The 19,896-nt window shown below is 42.2% G+C and overlaps 2 protein-coding genes across 2 annotated transcripts in view; both read right to left on the reverse strand.

Moving 5' to 3' along the window:
* Positions 1 to 13,165, reverse strand: part of LOC134461375 (methyl-CpG-binding domain protein 5-like) — a 52,244-nt gene extending 39,079 nt beyond the window's left edge. Inside the window, exon 1 of the mRNA XM_063214236.1 lies at positions 12,750 to 13,165. The gene's annotated coding sequence lies outside the window, so the exon portion shown is untranslated. The remainder of the gene's footprint in view (positions 1 to 12,749) is intronic.
* Positions 13,166 to 14,242: 1,077 nt separating this feature from the next.
* acvr2aa (activin A receptor type 2Aa) overlaps positions 14,243 to 19,896 on the reverse strand; it is a 58,091-nt gene continuing 52,437 nt past the window's right edge. Inside the window, exon 11 of the mRNA XM_063214237.1 lies at positions 14,243 to 18,865. Coding sequence (XP_063070307.1) covers positions 18,671 to 18,865 — 195 coding nt within the window. The 3' untranslated portion in view covers positions 14,243 to 18,670. The remainder of the gene's footprint in view (positions 18,866 to 19,896) is intronic.

The following is a 19,896-nucleotide window of genomic DNA, read 5'->3' on the forward strand; positions in this document are numbered from 1 at the left end:
ATTGTGTACAGAGTGTTTGTCAATGTGTGTCTTTGTCTGTCAGTACATTGGTGTTTGTTTTACATAACCGCATGTCTGTCTGTGTGTGATCAGTCTGGCTCTAAGTATCTCTACTCTAAGTATCCGTCTGTGTCCTTGTGTATATTTCTGTGTTTGTCTGAGTGTGTATCAGGTCAACAGTTCAGCTGCCAGAGAAAAGTCTATGGGTGTGTGCAGGGCCGCTGGCAGCTTTGGCCGGGCCCAGGACAAAGACATCTGCAAGGGCTCCAAAACCAATACATACAATGTAATGAGGATCCAAATTCTGGGCCCCCTATCTCCCTGGGTCTAGGACAACATACCCCTTTGTCCCTCCCTGTCGGCGGGCCTGGGTGTGTGTTTGATGACAGCTATGTACAGTGGCTTTAACTTGCTACTGTCATCAACAAACAGCTACAGCCACTACTTACTACTACATGTGGCCAGGGCCACTGACAGCTTTGGCTGGGCCCGGGACAAAGACATCTGAAAGGGCCCTTAACCCATTGTCTCCTGGAGACACATATACGCTGAGATTTGAGCTGTTTTATTAAAAATGTGGGGGTCCTTGAGGGTCCTTGCTTTTAAATGTTACTCATTCCATGTTCTTCGGACGATGAGATATTTAGGATTTAATAGGCAGAGGGCACCCTTTCCCAAAAAGGGCTTAGGACAAAATGGGTTAACTCAACACATACAATGTAATGAGGATCCAATTGTCCCTGCTTGTGTCAATCTCGGATTTACAGAAGTAAGTGAAGACCCTGGCAAAAAATCAACTGATCGCAAGGACACGTCTGTATGGGGGTGGTTGACGTGACGCCTTGTTTTTTTCGTAACATTGGTTAAAATCCTACAAAACTTTTATTTTTCCTTTAAAAAAACAAATGTCAATGAAAGATGTGGTACATTATGTTTCATTTGAGTCTTAGATGAGAAGAAACATTTTTGTCAAGATTTATGTAAAGGTTTATATGTCAAATATTCCAATATGGTCCAGCTGCGTCTTGTCCAGCTAATACCGCTACGCCCATTCCTCCTTACTAGACCGCCCTCACAGTAACGCCCCTTTGGCTGTTCAAGTTTCTGAAGTCAGTGACATGCTGCCGAATGACAACACAAGCGCCGCGCGGGACTTATTAAAACGACTGGATGGATTTCGCTGGATGGATTTCGCTGCAGCGATCACTCAACTGTCGGTAAGATTTCGAATGAAATGCATGAATATACATAACGGTTACTTTACGAGTTGACTTAGTCGGAGTGCGAACAGAAAGTCGGAGGTGTCATATTTGTTCAACCTGGTGTTAAACGTAATTTCAATTCTTGACCAGTGCATGTAAAGAAATTGTAAATAAAACCGACTTGATGTAGTAGTGCTAAAAATAAACCTTTATATTTTCTCTTAGTGAACTTCTCAAAATATATGGGCTATAATGTAGATACCACTTGGGATGGGTTTATCGTTACCTATTGTTTCTGATGGGGCGTTAATTGGTGTGGCACCCGCACCCGGAACTCTTCCTCACTTCGGGAAGATTGGCAAGGGGTAAGCTGTGTTTTTTTCCTTCGTGTCACAAACTATTTAATGATGTTTCTGTACTTTAATTTCTCTGTTATTTTATTGATCTTTGATGGGAAGATATTCTGTTACGTTTGTGTTGATATTTTCGTTGTAATTTTCGCTCAAAGTATGTACATTAGCGCCATTAATGTCCGCGATCGTTATGAAGTTAACAGGTGCTAACGAGCCTATTGTGTCGCAGGAATGCCGTTTGCTTCGCCCCCTTGCAGTGTGCCTCATTGTGTCCGCCCTGTCAGATTGGGAAGTAAATAAATGCTACTGGATCGAGGCCCCTCGTCATCTCTCCTGCCTCTTCAATCATCCAAAGACTGTTTAGTCTGTTATTTTAATGTAATGGTCGGTTCATGTCCGTTGCATTGACTTGACTTGTCATTGGGTCTGATTTTAAATGTGCCATATAGTTCAATGTGGGAGCAGGTTCACACACTAAATAAGACACTAAGGTCAAGCACAAGCAGATTTATTTTTTTTTAAACAATTCTCAGAACAGATTAGAGCAGACGTTTCAGGTTGCTGCCATCAGAGAGCAGTGACTTGACCTCAGTGTCTTATTTAGTGTACTCCCACATTGAACTCTACTTTTTGGGTCCACACACCTACTTATTTCTAAACATCTAGAGTGCAACAATACCCATGCCTCCTAATGTGCCATATAACCTGTATCTCGCCTATTGTGTGTGTGTGTGTGTGAGTGTGAGTGTTTGTGAATGTGTTCACGCAGATATAAGAAGTTGGGGTTGGGGTTGATGATCCACATGATGGTGATGGACCAGGACAGCTCTGGACCTCCTGACTGGCAGCTCCATCCTCAACATCTCTTCCTGCCCTTCACACATATACAGGTAAGGACAATTTTTAAAAACTCACTGCATTGTCTGAGGCAAAAGTAGGAGAAAAGGAGTGTGCGAGTGAGTAAGTGAGAACCCGGCCATTACATGTGATGTGACCCTTAAAGGGCGTGTGTGTGTCCTAGAACCAAGACAGTGGCAGTGTGTGTGTCTGTCTGTCTTTGGTTAAGGATATTTTTAAGATACTACCTTGTTGTGTTAACATTATTTTGCTATTTCTGACAGGCAGAGGCAGTTTTCTGAAGGATGGTTAATGTCAGTACCAACATGTTGTGATGGAGGCTTCCACCTGAGCTGAACACAGAAACTTGCACACAGTGGTGAGTAAAACACTGAATCTAAAGACAAGCTGGGCTACTTCACAGTGACTAGACCCAGAGATGACTGGAGCACTCAGCAACTTTTTTAGAGGTTTTTTATTTTGGTGCACAAAATGACTGACGTTTCGGCGCACGGCGCACCGGCGCACTCTGAGGAAGGCGCAGGTGCGCCGAAACGTCAGTCATTTTGTGCACCAAAATAAAAAACCTCTAAAAAAAGTTGCTGAGTGCTCCAGTCATCTCTGGGTCTAGTCACTGTGAAGTAGCCCAGCTTGTCTTTATACTGCTGTCCTCGACGGTGAGCACCACCAAGGCTGAAGCGCAGACATCCCCTCTTCGAAAACACTGAATCTGTTTTGTTCTGCACTAGACCAATAAGTATTTCATACAGTAATTCCTTTCTGTGCTGTGTTTATTTATTGAAAAAAAAATGTGGATAGAGGATAATACAAAACACTGGCACTGTAGTGATCCTTGCACAGGCCAGAAGCTGTGTATCTCTTCAGCCTGGTGTTCTGCATTAAAATGATGGGTGTGATTTTTATGTAGTGTATTCTATGTATCCCTCTCGTGTGTGTGTGTGTGTGTGTGTGTGTGTGTGTGTGTGTGTGTGTGTGTGTGTGTGTGTGTGTGTGTGTGTGTGTGTGTGTGTCGTTCCTGTTCAGCATTGATATGCCGGTAATGGGTTTGATGAGCCACAGCATGGTGATGGGCAATCAGCATCAGGACCAGGGCCGCTCACAAGGAGAACCTCCTGCCCTGCCTCTTCATCCTCAACCTCCAATCTTCCTGCTCTTCACACATGTGCAGGTGAGGACAACCTCTAAAATGCACACTTGACTTGAGGCAAAGGGGGGAGAATAGGCGTGCATGCATGCACGTGCACCAAACTTTAAGACAGTAGCAGTGTGTGGGGGGGCATGTGCACAAGCATATGCACGTGCTCATGTCATGTCCTTCTGTAGGTAGATAGGGGGTGGTTGTTTTTGTCTTAATTGTCATTCATAACATTAACATGCCTTTTTTTGACAGGCATGGAGCCAGTTTTCAGAGGGAGGGCTGATGACACCAGCAACTTCGGATCTGAACCTGATCAACCCAGCACCAACCACTGTGCCGCTCCTCCTCTGCCAACTGCACCACATGGCTCCACCATCTCAAAAAGGCACAGACACTACTCCACTTCCTGCGAAGGATGAGAGAAGAGCCGACCTCCCCACAACGGCACTCACCACCTTCTACAGGGGTGTCATTGAGAGCATCCTGACCAGCAGCCTCTCTGTCTGGCATGGCAGCCGTCAAGCTGAAGACTAGAAGGCAGTACAGAGAGTGGTGAGGACAGCAGAAAAGCTCATAAGATCACCCCTACCAGCCATTCCGGATCTGTACACTTCACACTGTTCCAAGAGGGCAATGAACATCATAAAGACACAACTCATCCAGCACACAGACCGCCCTCCCTACTACCATCAGGGAAGCGCTAGCCCACCATGCGGTGCTGCAAAAGCACACTGGGAAACGGCTTCTTTCCACAAGCCATCAGACTCCTCAACGCACTGAAGAAAACCACATGAATAACCAAGGACACGAGAGAATATTCCATGAACACTTCTTTCACCATGCCACTTACACTTTACTCATTGCACCTTGTATACAGCATCTTCACACCACCTGTATGAACTCCTCCTGCTGTGTGTGTGTGTGTGTGTGTCCACTGTGTTTGTGTATTTATTGTCCATCAGTATGTTAATCTTATTATTGCACACTGTTTGGGTGTGAGTGTATTTATAGTATGTATCAGTCTGTATTTAATGTCAATGCCTTATTTTTAGTTATTAGTTAAATGCACATTGGAGACTGGTCAAACACAATTTCAAACTTTGTGTTAACCCTCCATAGATTTTTTTTGTCAAAAAATGGAGTCTAATCTACTGTACTAGGCTATCAACAGACCACACAGTTGAGTGCTGTTTTATGCACTCTGAATATGAGGAGAGGAAGAGGTGACCGTTCACACTTCATAGTGTAAAAGTAAACGGAAATAAATTTTCACATTTCATTCCTGTCTCGTTCGTTCACTTCTTTCAGCAATGTATGTGGCCTACATGCAGGGAAGCTGACAGGGGGGACAAAGGGGTCCGTTGACCTGGGCCCAGTGAGACGAGGGGTCCAGGAATGGGTCCTCATTACATTGTATGTAGTCTATGTATTGAGTGGGGGGCCCTTTCAGATGACTTTGTCCTGGGCACAGCCAAAGCTGTCAGCGGCCCTGATTATGTACGCACAAACACTGGTTATGATGGTAGGAAAAATGTTCTGTTTTCTGATGGCCTTTGAATTAAGACAGGCCAATCTGGAACCTCTCCTGGATAAAGAGGTAAGCTTCAATAGTGTGGTCACTCCTAAATCATAGACAGACATGGAGTATGGTAGGCCTATGGTAATGAAGAAATCGTTTTTCTCCAATAGAACAAAAATGGCCTATTGCCATTTCAAATACTATTTCATATATTTTTTCATTAATATCTGCTCTTTCCAAGCTGACCACATTGCCACATAAATGTGGTGAGGTGACACGCATTACTTTAAAAAGTCGGGAATGTGTTGCTGATGTTTTACATTGTTTCAAACTTTTCTAAGTAGCCTATAGGCCTACCAAGTGAACAACCTCGGCAAAAAAGGGTTTTTTAATTATTATTATTTGTCCGGGTGTGTGAATATCCTGGAAAGGATGTTAAATCATATATAGCCTACACAGTGTTAACAGTGACCTTGATACACACAGCTAGGTAAGGTAATGTCAACGCATTGACAGTATATATTTAGGCAATATATACAGTATTTACTGTCAATGTGTCAACGTTGTCGTGTTGAAATTAAAGCATTTTGGCGACCCGATACGTTGCTATGACAAATTTGTGCATAGCGACACGAGTCCTAAACAGTAGGCTACAATGTCCAAGGTACGGGAAGACAAAGCAAGATACATATTGGATTAGAAAACGTGTGATTTATCTCACTTTCTTACATAAATTGTTGAGAATATTATGTCAGTGGAATGTTCAGTGAAACGTTTCTCTGGAAGATAACAATTTGCACGGGATATCTTTGTAACAAACAATGGAGCCTTCATCCGGAAATGGCCTTGAAAATGACATCATGCAGTATCCCTTCACGATTGGCCAATACGGCAAATGCCGGGAACGCCCATGGGCGTGCTTGCATTAAGGGTGGAACTGTTTTACTGCAGCTGGACCCTTCTCCCTCGAATGACAAAGGTTCCCCACCCCGGCCCTAGACACAAATGGCACGCTGCCTTGACTAGATTCAATCAAGTTTACAGTCAGTTAGGGCTTTGTAGGGCAGTAGAAATGCCGGGACTCAAACCCAGACCCTCTGGAGTGCAACCCTTCTCCCATCCATTGGGCCCCGCTCATCATCTATGCACTGCCCATCATGGGGTCCCTTGCACCCATGTACTGGTTCCCTCACAACTACGAACTACGAACTACGCCTCAGACACAATGAGTGTGCCTCTGATCATGGCATCCCGGCAGCCATCCCGTTTACAACTTTAACAGTGTAGGATAATATAGAGTTGGCCCACCAGGACTTGGGTGGAAGACGTGACGCCTTGTTTTTTCGTAACATTGGTTAAAAACCTACAAAACTGTTATTTTTCCTTTAAAAAACAAATGTCAATGAAAGAAGATGTGATACATTATGTTTCATATTAGTCTTAGATGAGAAGAAACCTTTTTGTTAAGATTTATGTAAAGGTTTATATGTCAAATATCCTGCGGTGTGACTGTAACATTAATGAAACCTGGAATATAATATATATATAAAATTAACCAACAACATTTTGAATAATGTATGAAGCATTTGGCATGATTGCATAAATATAAACTTTATATTAAGATATGTGAATGTGAAAAAAACTCAAGACAGTAATATTAACTACAAGTTCAATTTCGTAACACAAATTGCGTCCTGTGGGGTGACATGTATGTCAATGTTTGTGAACGGGCAGCTGCAAGGCCAACTACAAGGGTCTTAAAGACTGGCTCCTAACCAGTCAGTACCTCAGTTATTGGAGAGTGCTGTGGAAGCTTAAGGTGGCTATTAACCTCTTAATATGTCTTCATATTGCAATGTTTCTGACACGCAATGCTTAGGTTCATTTTATGGTGTCCTGTGGTGTGACTGCTCTTATAGAAGCAAAAAAAGTTTTTTTTTAATAAATGAAAACACATATTAAGATTAAACACAATATCATTATCAAGTTAGCATGAGGGTTGTGACATGCCTATGCAATGTGTTGATGCAGGACACATTTTCTCAAAAATGGCAAAAATTAGGCGAAATTCCACGGACCACTAAGTGCTTTATATATTTTTTTAAATTCCAATTTTTTCAATCAATTTTTTCAGGAATTGGAAAAACTTTTTTTTTTTTTTGGCATACGCCCTTAAACGTCAGCCACCCACTTACACCCAGATCTTCTGGGGTACCAAACTGGGACTCTAACTGCTACACCAAAGTGCCAGGCCTGTGACAAATCACACCGAAAACCCTAGTAATGGTCCTAGTAACATCACAGGCTGATCTGTAACAAAAATATATAATCGTGAAAACAGGAATATGGACTTTGACCTGCAGTACAATGTCCAGTTGACCTGCTTCAATCAAGCAAGCTGAGCCCAATCAGTGACTGTTATTACTAACCTGCAGCAATATCAAACTCAGAAGCAAAAACAGGAATAGCCTATGGAGTTTTTCCGAGAACAAATCATCTAGTGAAATCCCAAAGACGCAACAGGCTATTGTCATATTTGAAATGGTTTCCTATCTAAAATAATGAAATAGAACAGCAATTTCTCATACCAGGGCTTTGTTATAATTGATCCGATGCCCACACCATTCTGAGCATTTTCAAATTCAATTTCATATCAAATGGTTGGACTGGAAGCTGAATGACAGAAAGGAAGGACAGTATTGCCAGATGCTGATAAGTTTCCATCAGAAAAGTGAACACGGCTGAGATGGGATGGTATGAGCTGGGGTGGTAAATTGACACCCACCAAACGCCCAAAGGCTGGTAAAAATTCAGCTTGGCTGGTAGAAAATAAAACTTACCAGCAACTTTGACCAACTGGTGAGCAGGGGTGGAAAAGTAACTTATTACTTTTACTCAATATTGTACTTGAGTAGCTTTTATGAATACTTTGTACTTTTTAAGTATTTTTTTAAATTAATACTTTTACTTGTACTTGAGTACATTTTGACCCAAGTACTTTACTCAATTACACTGGAACCTGGCCTGAGTACTGAGTAAAAAAAAATGACTGAGAGACAAAATGCCATGCACAATAATGCCACAATCCGCCGGAAATGAAAGATTGTGCAGGATGGCACACAGCATTTCCACTATTTTACTATCTTGTATCAATGTATTGGATGATGGCTGGAGCCAAGCAAGAGATAGAGGTTATGGAGGACGATATTCAAGAAAAATAAACATGACATTCTCAAGAGGACAGCTAATTAAAAGTAACTAAGTACTTTTTACTCAAATTACATTTTAAGTGAAGTACTTTTTACTTTTACTTGAGTAGATTTTTAGATAGGTACTTTTACTTGTACTTGAGTAGAATTTAGGCAAAGTAAAGATACTTTTACTTGAGTACACATTTTCGGTACTCTTTCCACCTCTGCTGGTGAGTGTGAGTGTGTGTGTGTGTGTGTGTGTGTGGCCAGTAAGATTAACATCTACTAGTAATTTTGGCTCGTAATGAAAAAGTTGATTTAGAGCCCTGGTTGGAAAAGAGAAACGTGTGTGTGTGTGTGTGTGTGTGTGTGTGTGTGTGTGTGTGTGTGTGTGTGTGTGTGTGTGTGTGTGTGTGTGTGTGTGTGTGTGTGTTCTCGAACACACCCTACCCCCACCCCTCACAGGTTTTTAAACCATACCCTGTACACCTGTTTGTTTTTGCACTTGAAAAAGGACGAAGGTTCGAAACGTCGTGCAAATAAATCACTGGGAGCATTAACAGTGTTGCGGACTTCCATCATTTACTTCAGTTACTTTATTTTGTCCAGCACCTGTACTACTGATCTGCGCGCATTCTCTACCTTCTTGTGTGTGTGTTCTACACATTACTCGAACAAATCCTGAAGATAATGCTGATGAACTGTGGAGAGCCTGGAGAATAAATACGTACATTTGAGCATATACAGTAGACTACCAAGGAAACAGGTGAGTAAAGTGGAGTCATTTTAATGGGATAATAACTGAGTAATAACAATATGATAATACAGCTGACAACATACCAGCTGACCAGCACACAAAGACATGTACCTTTGGGCAGCGGCCTTTAGTTTAAGGTCATATAGTCTACAGCAGAATTCACTTTGAATGCCATACAGCACATTTTGAATGGGTCAGAGATGTAACTCCAAAATGAATGGAACTGAAATAAAAACTTGGTCAATAACCTCGTGCCATATCTATGCACCATGTATTGAGATTGTTTGAAGAGAGAAGGAATTATATTGAAAGATCATGCCAATAAGATGCAATTAAACTTCGGGTATGGGTCATTTCACTTGAAATCAGACACTTTGGGACCCGACCAACCCGGATTTCGATCATACTTGGTGTGCCTTTTCAGTAGCAAGGTAGCACCCCAGAACTGCATTGGTTTGAATCTGACACTAATATTAAGGGAGAAACAGACTAGGAAAGGTTCACATGTGAGGGTAGGACACTATACATTCAGCCTTGAATATATCAGTCAGTGTTAGTCACAAAAAGATGCCTGTGGTGTTGTTTGAAAGCTCTTTTCTGGCTCTACATATTACACAATCACCTTGGAATACAACTACTCTCAGAATATGAATTATGATAAATTGAAAAATTAAAAATTGAATATCTAAAAAACTTATATTTTAAAATGGCCAGTTCCTTGTCCAAACGTAGCCGGCAATGTCATGAGCAGCACCTAAAATGCTGGTGTTCGGTTTGTTATTCATTTCAGAGAGAATTTGACTCACAAATATGGCATCATACAGACCACTTACTAATAATATGATAATACCATAGTAGCATCACATGACAAAACAAAAACAAAACAAAAATGGTCAGTGTCCATGGTCCCAGGTTTCAGAAACTAAGGCAGATGTCCATTTATACACACCAAATGATGATATGTGAATGTTTGAACATTCCTTCTCTGTGTACCTGTGCCATCTTCCCTTTACCGTACTTTAAAGAGATAATCAATGGCTACACTCTCATTGTGTACTCTACCAGTGCATTTGAAGCAGCAGCTGTGTCTTTTGTAGATAATGTATAAGTACGTCCCGTTGCAGTTACAGGTTCCACTACCAGAAGCACATCTTGATGATCCATGGCAAGTCTATCTGGTCTGAAGGGAAAAGTGAAGGATGGAGATGGTCCATGAGGATGCAGGAAGTTCAGTTTCACCTCTCCAGTGCTCGGCATACATTCCTCAACACATGCTAGCCACCAGTTGCCATCATATACAGCTACAACATACCCTTTGATGCTTGAAAATGTAACACATTCCTTTACTGAGCTCACTCTTTCAACTCTGCCTTCTCTGAATGCTGAAAATGGCCTAACTTCCACTGTGTCCATTGACAATGGGCAGAAGCTGTGTAGTTTTTGAGTACCTGGAATAGTTCTTGCAGATTCCAACCTTTTCAACAGGTTCTCAGCTTCATGATGGTACATCTCTGTTGTGGCAAACTGGCAATGGATGTTCTTGACATTATCCTTGACTGACTCCCTTGAACCAGGAACGTTTTTAAAACTATAGTTTTGTAATTCAAGATGCTATTCAATCATTTCACTGGAACAACCAGTGCAGGCCACAATCCATCCATTTGTATGCTACTACCAAGATCAGTTGAAACTGGGAAACAAATCTGTTTTGTTGTTATTTCAGACTGCAACATTCATGATACAATTGCTGTACATCTGTTTCAGAAGCTCCTAATTCAGTTCCTCAGTGACACTTCATCAATGACAGAACGTCCAAAGAAGATCCTATATTTTTTCTGATGGCTGTGCTGCACAATATAAGAACCTTAAAAACACAACAAATTTGTGCCACCACGAGGCAGATTTTCACATACCTGCAGAGTGGCACTTTTTTGCCACATCACATGGCAAAGGTCCATGTGATGGCGTTGGAGGGACAGTTAAATGGCTTGCTGCACGAGCAAGTCTGCAACGTCCTATTGACAATTAAATTGTAACACCATACCAACTGTTTGAATTTGTCAAGGATAATGTCAAGGACATCCATTGCCAGTTTGCCACAACAGAGATGTACCATCATGAAGCTGAGAACCTGTTGAAAAGGTTGGAATCTGCAAGAACTATTCCAGGTACTCAAAAACTAAAGAGCTTCTGCCCATTGTCAATGGACACAGTGGAAGTTAGGCCATTTTCAGCATTCAGAGAAGGCAGAGTTGAAAGAGTGAGCTCAGTAAAGGAATGTGTTACATTTTCAAGCATCAAAGGGTATGTTGTAGCTGTATATGATGGCAACTGGTGGCTAGCATGTGTTGAGGAATGTATGCCGAGCACTGGAGAGGTGAAACTGAACTTCCTGCATCCTCATGGACCATCTCCATCCTTCACTTTTCCCTTCAGACCAGATAGACTTGCCATGGATCATCAAGATGTGCTTCTGGTAGTGGAACCTGTAACTGCAACGGGACGTACTTATACATTATCTACAAAAGACACAGCTGCTGCTTCAAATGCACTGGTAGAGTACACAATGAGAGTGTAGCCATTGATTATCACTTTAAAGTACGGTAAAGGGAAGATGGCACAGGTACACAGAGAAGGAATGTTCAAACATTCACATATCATCATTTGGTGTGTATAAATGGACATCTGCCTTAGTTTCTGAAACCTGGGACCATGGACACTGACCATTTTTGTTTTGTTTTTGTTTTGTCATGTGATGCTACTATGGTATTACCATATCATTAGTAAGTGGTCTGTATGATGCCATATTTGTGAGTCAACTTCTCTCTGAAATGAATAACAAACCGAACACCAGCATTTTAGGTGCTGCTCATGACATTGCCGGCTACGTTTGGACAAGGAACTGGCCATTTTAAAATATAAGTTTTTTAGATATTCAATTTTTAATTTTTCAATTTATCATAATTCATATTCTGAGAGTAGTTGTATTCCAAGGTGATTGTGTAATATGTAGAGCCAGAAAAGAGCTTTCAAACAACACCACAGGCATCTTTTTGTGACTAACACTGACTGATATATTCAAGGCTGAATGTATAGTGTCCTACCCTCACATGTGAACCTTTCCTAGTCTGTTTCTCCCTTAATATTAGTGTCAGATTCAAACCAATGCAGTTCTGGGGTGCTACCTTGCTACTGAAAAGGCACACCAAGTATGATTGAAATCCGTGTCGGTCGGGTCCCAAAGTGTCTGATTTCACGTGAAATGACCCGTATGTTACACCTCTAAAAGCTGTGTTTGTGTAGTCCAACAGTTTGGAAGTCAATATTAGAGGATATTGGTATTAGTCGTACTGACAATAGTGGGGAATTACACTTCATGTTCAAATGCATGGTGATTACATATTCTGTCTCAACTCTATATCATTATGAGGAGTATAAATGGGTTGGTGCTAGATTAATATTATGGCAAGGGGGCATATTGCCCAGAAGAACTTATCAGTTTGATATGAACCCCGTTATATATTATCACATGGAATTGGTACTTTCCCTCAATTCCCAGTCAGTCATTAGCAAAGCAGCGCATGTAATCCTCCATGCAACTGGCAGTACTGAGGCAACACAACCGCACGTTAAGTGTAACACTGTAGCCTACTCTGTAACATGGCAAACAGTCAAACCGACGTTCAGAATATTTTCCAAGCAAACATCTTGCCACTGTACAGCTTACCTACCTTTGATGTCCTGTACAGAGGGAAATGTCATGACACGGGGTGCTGAATTCCATTTCATTTTGGGTAGGCGTCCATGTTTTTTAACATAACGGAAGCTTCTTGTTCACAGATGTCTCAGACCGTGGATAGATAAGATAGAGATACAGAAGAGGATTGTGCAGGGGGTACATGAGCAGAGACAGACATATGTCTTCATTCGTCTTCCTAAATTCAATATTCTAAAAGCTGCGCTCATTGCTTCGTCCATGTTCATCGCGTTCGGCGAATACAACAGGGCATGAACCAGGGCTCAGCTGCAATACAAAAAAGGGTTAAAGTCCCCTTTTCAAATAAAAATGAAAATGCTTCCAATTCCAAGTGCAGCTGCTCTATCTTTTCAGGCTTGCTGGGATAGAAGGATGGAGCCTCTCAATGCGCGTGCGCCACAGCTGGAGTCAAGAGGAGAAGAAATGTCCCGTCATGCACCTCAAGTTAGAAGGGAAAAAAATCTCTGGTAGGGGTCAAAAGGTTTATTTCCTGACAATTTTCCGTTATCAACATTGTTGAATTAAAATGACTATTCAAAATGACGTAAATCATTATGATACTGATCTAAAATTCTTGGTGGAATTATGTTTGTGTTAATACTACTGGAGTGTGGAATAGGCTACATAATAAATTGGTACTACTGATACCACTGGAATAGGCTGCAAAAATGGTAGTAACAGAAAACACATTCAATTATTTATTTTTTTGGCAGTAACAAACGCGGACGACTAAACGACTGTCCATTTTACGCATTTAGCTGGAACAGCAACAGCTAAATGCATTCAGAAAATAATCTACCACCAATATTTTGCCAAAGTGGTGCTTTTCAAAGAATTCGATGTGCTTGAGTGAACTAGTACTGACATTTCAACCTATGGTCCGACACACGCCTGTGCGTAATTTGGGTACGGCCGTTCTTGGTTATTTTTTGAGGATGCATTTCTTTCGCAATCTAAATGCTAAGATTAAAACGGCTTCGGCATGTCTTTGTTGCCATATGAGTAAGATGGAGATATTATGCACGCATGGGCATTACTTTTAGCACTTTTGAATCAACATTTATTTATTTAGTCAAGAAACGCACTTCCCAAATAGATTGCCAAGAATGTCATTTGGAGGACTCTACTGCCACCTACTGCTACCGTAGGGTACAGCAGTCTTTTCAACTTGACTGTAGAACTTATTTTCAAGGACACTCTACTGACTACTCTCTCTCAAGTCAAAGCATTATTCTTTCTTTCATATCACTATTGTGACAGACACATTCGGCCAAAGTGAAGTAATAACCAAACACTAATAGAGAATTTCTTAAAAATTAGCATACGGCCCAGTCAGACATGATGCACTGTCGGTACAGCTTGTGTGTGTGTGCCATAACACTTTACACACTTTTAAAAACAGAAAGGTGTAGTATTTTATATTGAAGGTGTGTGTAGGGTATACAGATCAAGACACGGAGAACAAAGTTCAGAGCAGTCACTATAGTTTACTTAGGGGAGGAGAAGCATACAATTTCTTTTGTACAATATTTCACAATCACTTCTGACCAGGCCCTGAATTTGTTAAATACCAGTTAACCAAAAACGAAAAAAGAGAGGGAGGATTGCAGCATGTCGGCCTCAACAGCTCTGCAACAAGTTTGCTTTGCACCCATTACGATTAATTCAGAATGATGGCGAGTGACAGTTGCTTCACAGCATTCGTGAGAGGTAAAATGTGCCACTTTCATGCAGAGGTGGGAAAAAACTGGAATGAAAGAACAAAAGTCCTGCTTAGTTTTGCATTCTGCCTGTGCTGTCAATACAGGCGATTGCACCAATTAGCTGATTAACCTGGCTTAATGAGTGTGGTAATTGGGATCAGCTGGTTCATTGCATTGGCTGGAGGAAAGTGGCTACGTTTACATGACGTTTTTAATTTCAAATTAATGATTCAGAATTAAATAGTCCAGTCGCGTTTCCTTTAATCTGTCATTTAATTTCAAATTAAGAAGTGTTTCCAAAGCAGAATTAAGCTTTATTCTGAATTAAATGTCTCATGTAAACGTAGTGAATGTGGCAGGATTTCCCCTTTCTGAACCCAGGGTTTTCCACCTCTGCTTTAATGTCACAAAGTGCATCTGCTGTTGCGAGGGTAGTGCTAGAGTATGAAAAGAAATAAATCTGCTGGTCGCATCAAAGTTGCTGTTGTTCTCAAAAAAGCATCCGTCGCACTGAGAGTTGATTGCTACAGCGTTGTGTTATTACATGTTGCAGTGCTGCGGTGCCGACTGCCAACTTGGGAGAGTTGAGGTAAAGGACATACTGATCCAGGTCGTTTCTGACAAGACCTCAGCCAGAAACCTTTCGTCTGGCTGGAAAGATAACTTTGGGCCATGACATAAATTAATTAATAAAAATTAATTTTTAAAATACCAATATACAAAATAAACACAGATAAAATCTTTTCTTCTTTAATAATATTATAAAGGATTTTTTTTCTTTTCTTTCTTTTTTTGCCTCGAGACCATAAAAAAACCTCATGCTAAATTTCCACAATCTAAAACAACATTCATATATACATAAGTGTGCATTTGCAATCCAGTCTTCTGACAGTAATGTTGGGGAGGTTTGGCTTTTCTGAGACAGTTAAATTATAGGGTTTCATGCTCCTGTTCGACTGATTTAAATAATAAAAACAATGCTCTTTTGCATGATAAAAGGACACATAAAAGAAAAGAAAAAGAAGACATCACTGGCAGAGATGTGTGTACTGTATATGAGTGGCAGCAAAGCACTACATGAGTACAACCGACCAACCACCAACACCAGCCCCATCATGCGAAGCCCACAAATTATTATTTTTAAAATCTGTTTTTAGTGTTCCATAACAGAAGGGAAGGGAAAAATAAAAATTGACATTCAAAACAAACATAATACTGGAAACTCTCTCAGCCACAGAAGCCTTGAGAAAGATGGCTACATAGATGCATACTGACGAATCTGAGAGATTTGCATATACACCTCCCCTTTGCCCTCTCCCTGCTTGCATGATTCCGCCCCCTTGCTGTTCCCAACCACACACACACACACTTCCTGCTTCTACGATTCTACAATCACCTCGCTGAGGTCCTGAGAGAACGTCCAAACCAACAGTCGTCTCCTGTCCCACGCTCCAATCGTAGCCTGCCATTGGGCTTAAGACCAACAGGCTGGCCAATGAGGACCATCTCTGCATGCATAAACCCAGACCCCTTTTCTGGTCTCCACGAGTCTCCGTAGACCCAGCATTGGCACAGAGCTTTGTAGCTCTAACTTCACTCAGCATTGTTGCCTTGTCTGTGATTTAGCATCCGTGCCATCCTAAGCAGACAGCTGCACACACCTGTAGGGGCAGACACCTGCCAGCTCTGGGTAGTAGTAGCCAGGGCAGCCAGCACCTTGCCCAACGAAACTCAACTGCATAACTGGTGGAGCAGCACAGAGTGTTGTTGTAGAGTGTCCCTGAATACTTCTTAATGTGAAGCTGCTTTAATTATCGTCAGATTTAGTTATTACTATTGAAGGTACTGAGATCATCAGGGAAGAATGGAACAGGGTCTTGAAAAGCGAAACCACCCAGACAGTCCCGACTCCATAGAGTAACGACAAAATCAACCACACTGACCCAACACGACGCCACACATGGAAGCGAGCCATGGGCACACGCACTGGCAGGCACCTTCACCTGGAATCTAGGGGCAAAACGGGACCACACATCGGCATGGCATGGCATGGCATAGTATCCAACAAACATCCCTAACTGTCCTCTGAGGAGGGGAGTGGGCTGGGCTTCGGAGGCCACTGTCCCCTTAGCAATTAAGCCTGAAAAGTCCTGCGAGTGTGTGCATGAACAATGTGTAAGTACATGTAGACGCCCAACCCCTCCCACAACAGCTAAACAAACAAACAAAACATTTAAAAAAACAAACAAACTACAAATGTAAAATCTATCTGTGGCACCAGAATAAGAGCAGCTGAATGAGGAAGAGAGAGAGAGCGAGCGGCGAAGAGAGGAGAGGGGTTGGGGGAAGGGGAGGCGGCGGGGGGGCCAGAAAGCTTCCTGAGACGTACTGAGTGAAGTACAGTTATCACAGCAGACACAAAAAGGGAAAAAGGGAAGAAGGAAAGGAGAAGGGAGAAGGGCCTTCACCGATTGCAGAAGAGGAACCATAACATATTAGAGTGTTATTGGGACAGCCCGGACATCAGATACACAGGAGATCATAAAAATTGTCTTTAGAAAACAAATAAACAAAACAAGAAAAGAAAAGATAAAACATTAAAAATGTTTCCATAACATTATAACCAGTGTCATACTTTCCCCAACCCATCAACCCCCCACATATAGAGACGAATAAGAAAGAAAGAAACAAACAAACAAAAAACACACAAAAGGCATGCACATACATCAATATTTTTGTGGACACTGCAAATCTACAAACGGGTTAAGTGCTTCAATGTCATTTTTTTCACTAAATTCATATTTTCAGGGATCTCTTTTTTCTTCTCAATCTCTCTGTCTGAAAAAAAAACAATTGAACATAAAATAACAATCACCACAATGATTAAAAACAAAGGAGAATTGATGGTCACATTATTGACAGCAGGGATAGGAAAGGAAAAAGCAGAAACACAAAAGATCTTTTTTTTAAAGGCAGAAAAATACTGGTGTATGAATGGTCTTTCCATCTTGGCATTCTCAGATTTGTTGGAGGACACAAAAGAGAGACATCGTCTACACCCCTGCAAGTGTTTGAAACTCTTCTGTCTAGCGTAGGTCATCTATATGCTCTGTAGTGTTTTGCATTTGTTTTAGTGATGAGTGACAATACAAGTTTTATCGATCTGATGATGAGACTTGAGGTATAACCTTGTAGAAAGAGGTTGGTATTTTTTTTTCCCGCAAAGAAATGCTCCGGAAAAAAAGGTGAATCTCTCTCTCGAAATAAAATACAACAAAAGACCCAAAAGCAAAACAACAAAGTTAAACTTTTGATTTCTGTGACATCTCACACTCTCTCTGATATAATATATGTACAGCAGCAATACACTAGACATTCAGAAGCTGTTTCTTATTGGCATTGCAATAGTCATTCGTGAGAACACAAGATCAACTGATGCATTGAAAAAAACCAACATTACCCTTTTTCAAAAAAAGAAAAAAAGAATTCATACTGAAATGAAGCGAACAGAGAGCTGACAACGCTCGACGTCGTCCTCTCCTCTTTACGTTTAATCGAGAAGGACATCCATGTTTGTCTTTCCCTCCTCCTCCCCCCTTCTCTCCCTCTGTCTCTCTCTCTCTCTCTCCGCAAGGGACATCGGTGTTAAGTTTTGACTGCAAGTGTCCAGCCAAGTAGTAGTGAGCACGAGTGTCCATGCAGTGAGGGGCTCCTCTTGAAAGAGAGTTTAGCTCTGGACACATCACACCTCCTTTACCCTCCACCCCGGACCATGGGCCCTCCCCTGGCTGTGTCCAGTAACAACCTGAATGGGGGCCATAGGTAGGTTATACAGTAGGACCTGCCAAGTCAGAGCACAGGCCTGTGTCCTGTCCAGTCCCGTCAGTGATAATTAAAACAAAGTGGCTGTCCAGCTGCCTGTATGTACACATTGGGGCAAAGGAGGAAGGGGGAAGGGAGGCATGGAGGCAAGAGAAGAGGGAGAGAGGGATGGCAGACACAGCCAGCGAGTTCCTGGGGTTAATTTCATTTCTCCATCATGTCCATCCTCCTCCTCTCTTAACTTCTCTTCCATTCGTTAATATCTTTCATTAAAAAGTTTTATTTTTTTGCGCCTGTCTGTGTTGTGTTCATTTCATTTCATTTCCATTGTTTGTTTGTGTGTGTGTTTTCAGGCAGCGCCTCCGGCTAGTCAGAGGCTGGACTCCTTGGGCGGGTAGTCCACGTTGGTCACCATGGTGACGACGGTGACAATCTCCTCAGGCGCCGTGACGTTGGTGTGCCGCTGCATCTGCACCACGCGCTCCTCCACGCAGCCGGCACTCAGCCGCGCCTCGGCCTCGTGGTCCCAGCACTCCTCGATGGTCTCACACAGCATGGCCAAGCCCTGGAGGAGGAGAGGGCAGGAGAGGGGAGGAGAGAGGAGGAGAGGAGAGGAGGAGAGAGGGAGAGAGGAGGAGGAGGATAGGAGATGAGGGAGGGGTAGAGGAGAGGAGGAGGAGAGGGGAGTGAGAGAAGAGGAGAGGAGAAAGCAGAGATGAGAGGAGATGAGAAGAGGGAAGAGAAGAGGAGAGGAGAGGTATGGCAGGTGGGGATAGAAGGAGACAGGAGAGAGAGTGAGAGTGGGGGAGATGAAAAGAGAGAGATAGAGATAGAGATAGAGAGAGAGAGAGAGAGAGAGAGAGAGAGAGAGAGAGAGAGAGAGAGAGAGAGAGAGAGAGAGAGAGATGGGAAAGATATGATGGAGAAGAAAGAGTGAGAGAGAGGAAAGGGGGAGAGTGGGAGGTAGCGGCAGACAGAGAAAGGAGGGTGTGATGGTTCACAAGAAAAAAGAAAAGAGGAGCGATAAAAGCACAAAGAAAGATGGGGGGGGGGGGGAGACAGGAGTAAGAGAAAATGGGGGACAAAAAAGAGGATGGAGGCAGAAAAGGAGAGACAGGAGTTAATAAAAATGTCCATTTGAATCTTGATCTGTCTATTTCGGAAGCTGTGTGCGGTTTTTTTTTTTTTTTAACTCATGGCCACTGTGGCTTGTGGTTTTCCAGAGTCACTGGCCATTCAGCCTTTCTACTATCCACAATTGTGGCCATAGTCATCTTTTTTAAACGTGAAAGTCTACTGTATGTTTAAGCTCAGAATGGTTAAACGTCCTGTAAAGGTGGCTAGTGACACTGAATTTATTATTTGCACATTTTACCAGCATTTGGCTGGTTGGCAGGTGTCAATGTAAAGCCCTGGTGTGTGTGTGTGTGTGTGTGTGTGTGTGTGTGTGTGTGTGTGTGTGTGTGTGTGTGTGTGTGTGTGTGTGTGTGTGTGTGTGTGTGTGTGTGTGTGTGTGTGTGTGTGTGTGTCTGTGTGTCTGTGTGTCTGTGTGTCTGTGTGTCTGTGTCTGTGTGTGTGTGTGTGTGTGTTAACTCA

The sequence above is a fragment of the Engraulis encrasicolus genome, chromosome 13 (assembly GCF_034702125.1).
Source record: "Engraulis encrasicolus isolate BLACKSEA-1 chromosome 13, IST_EnEncr_1.0, whole genome shotgun sequence".
Classification (NCBI taxonomy): Eukaryota; Metazoa; Chordata; class Actinopteri; order Clupeiformes; family Engraulidae; genus Engraulis; species Engraulis encrasicolus.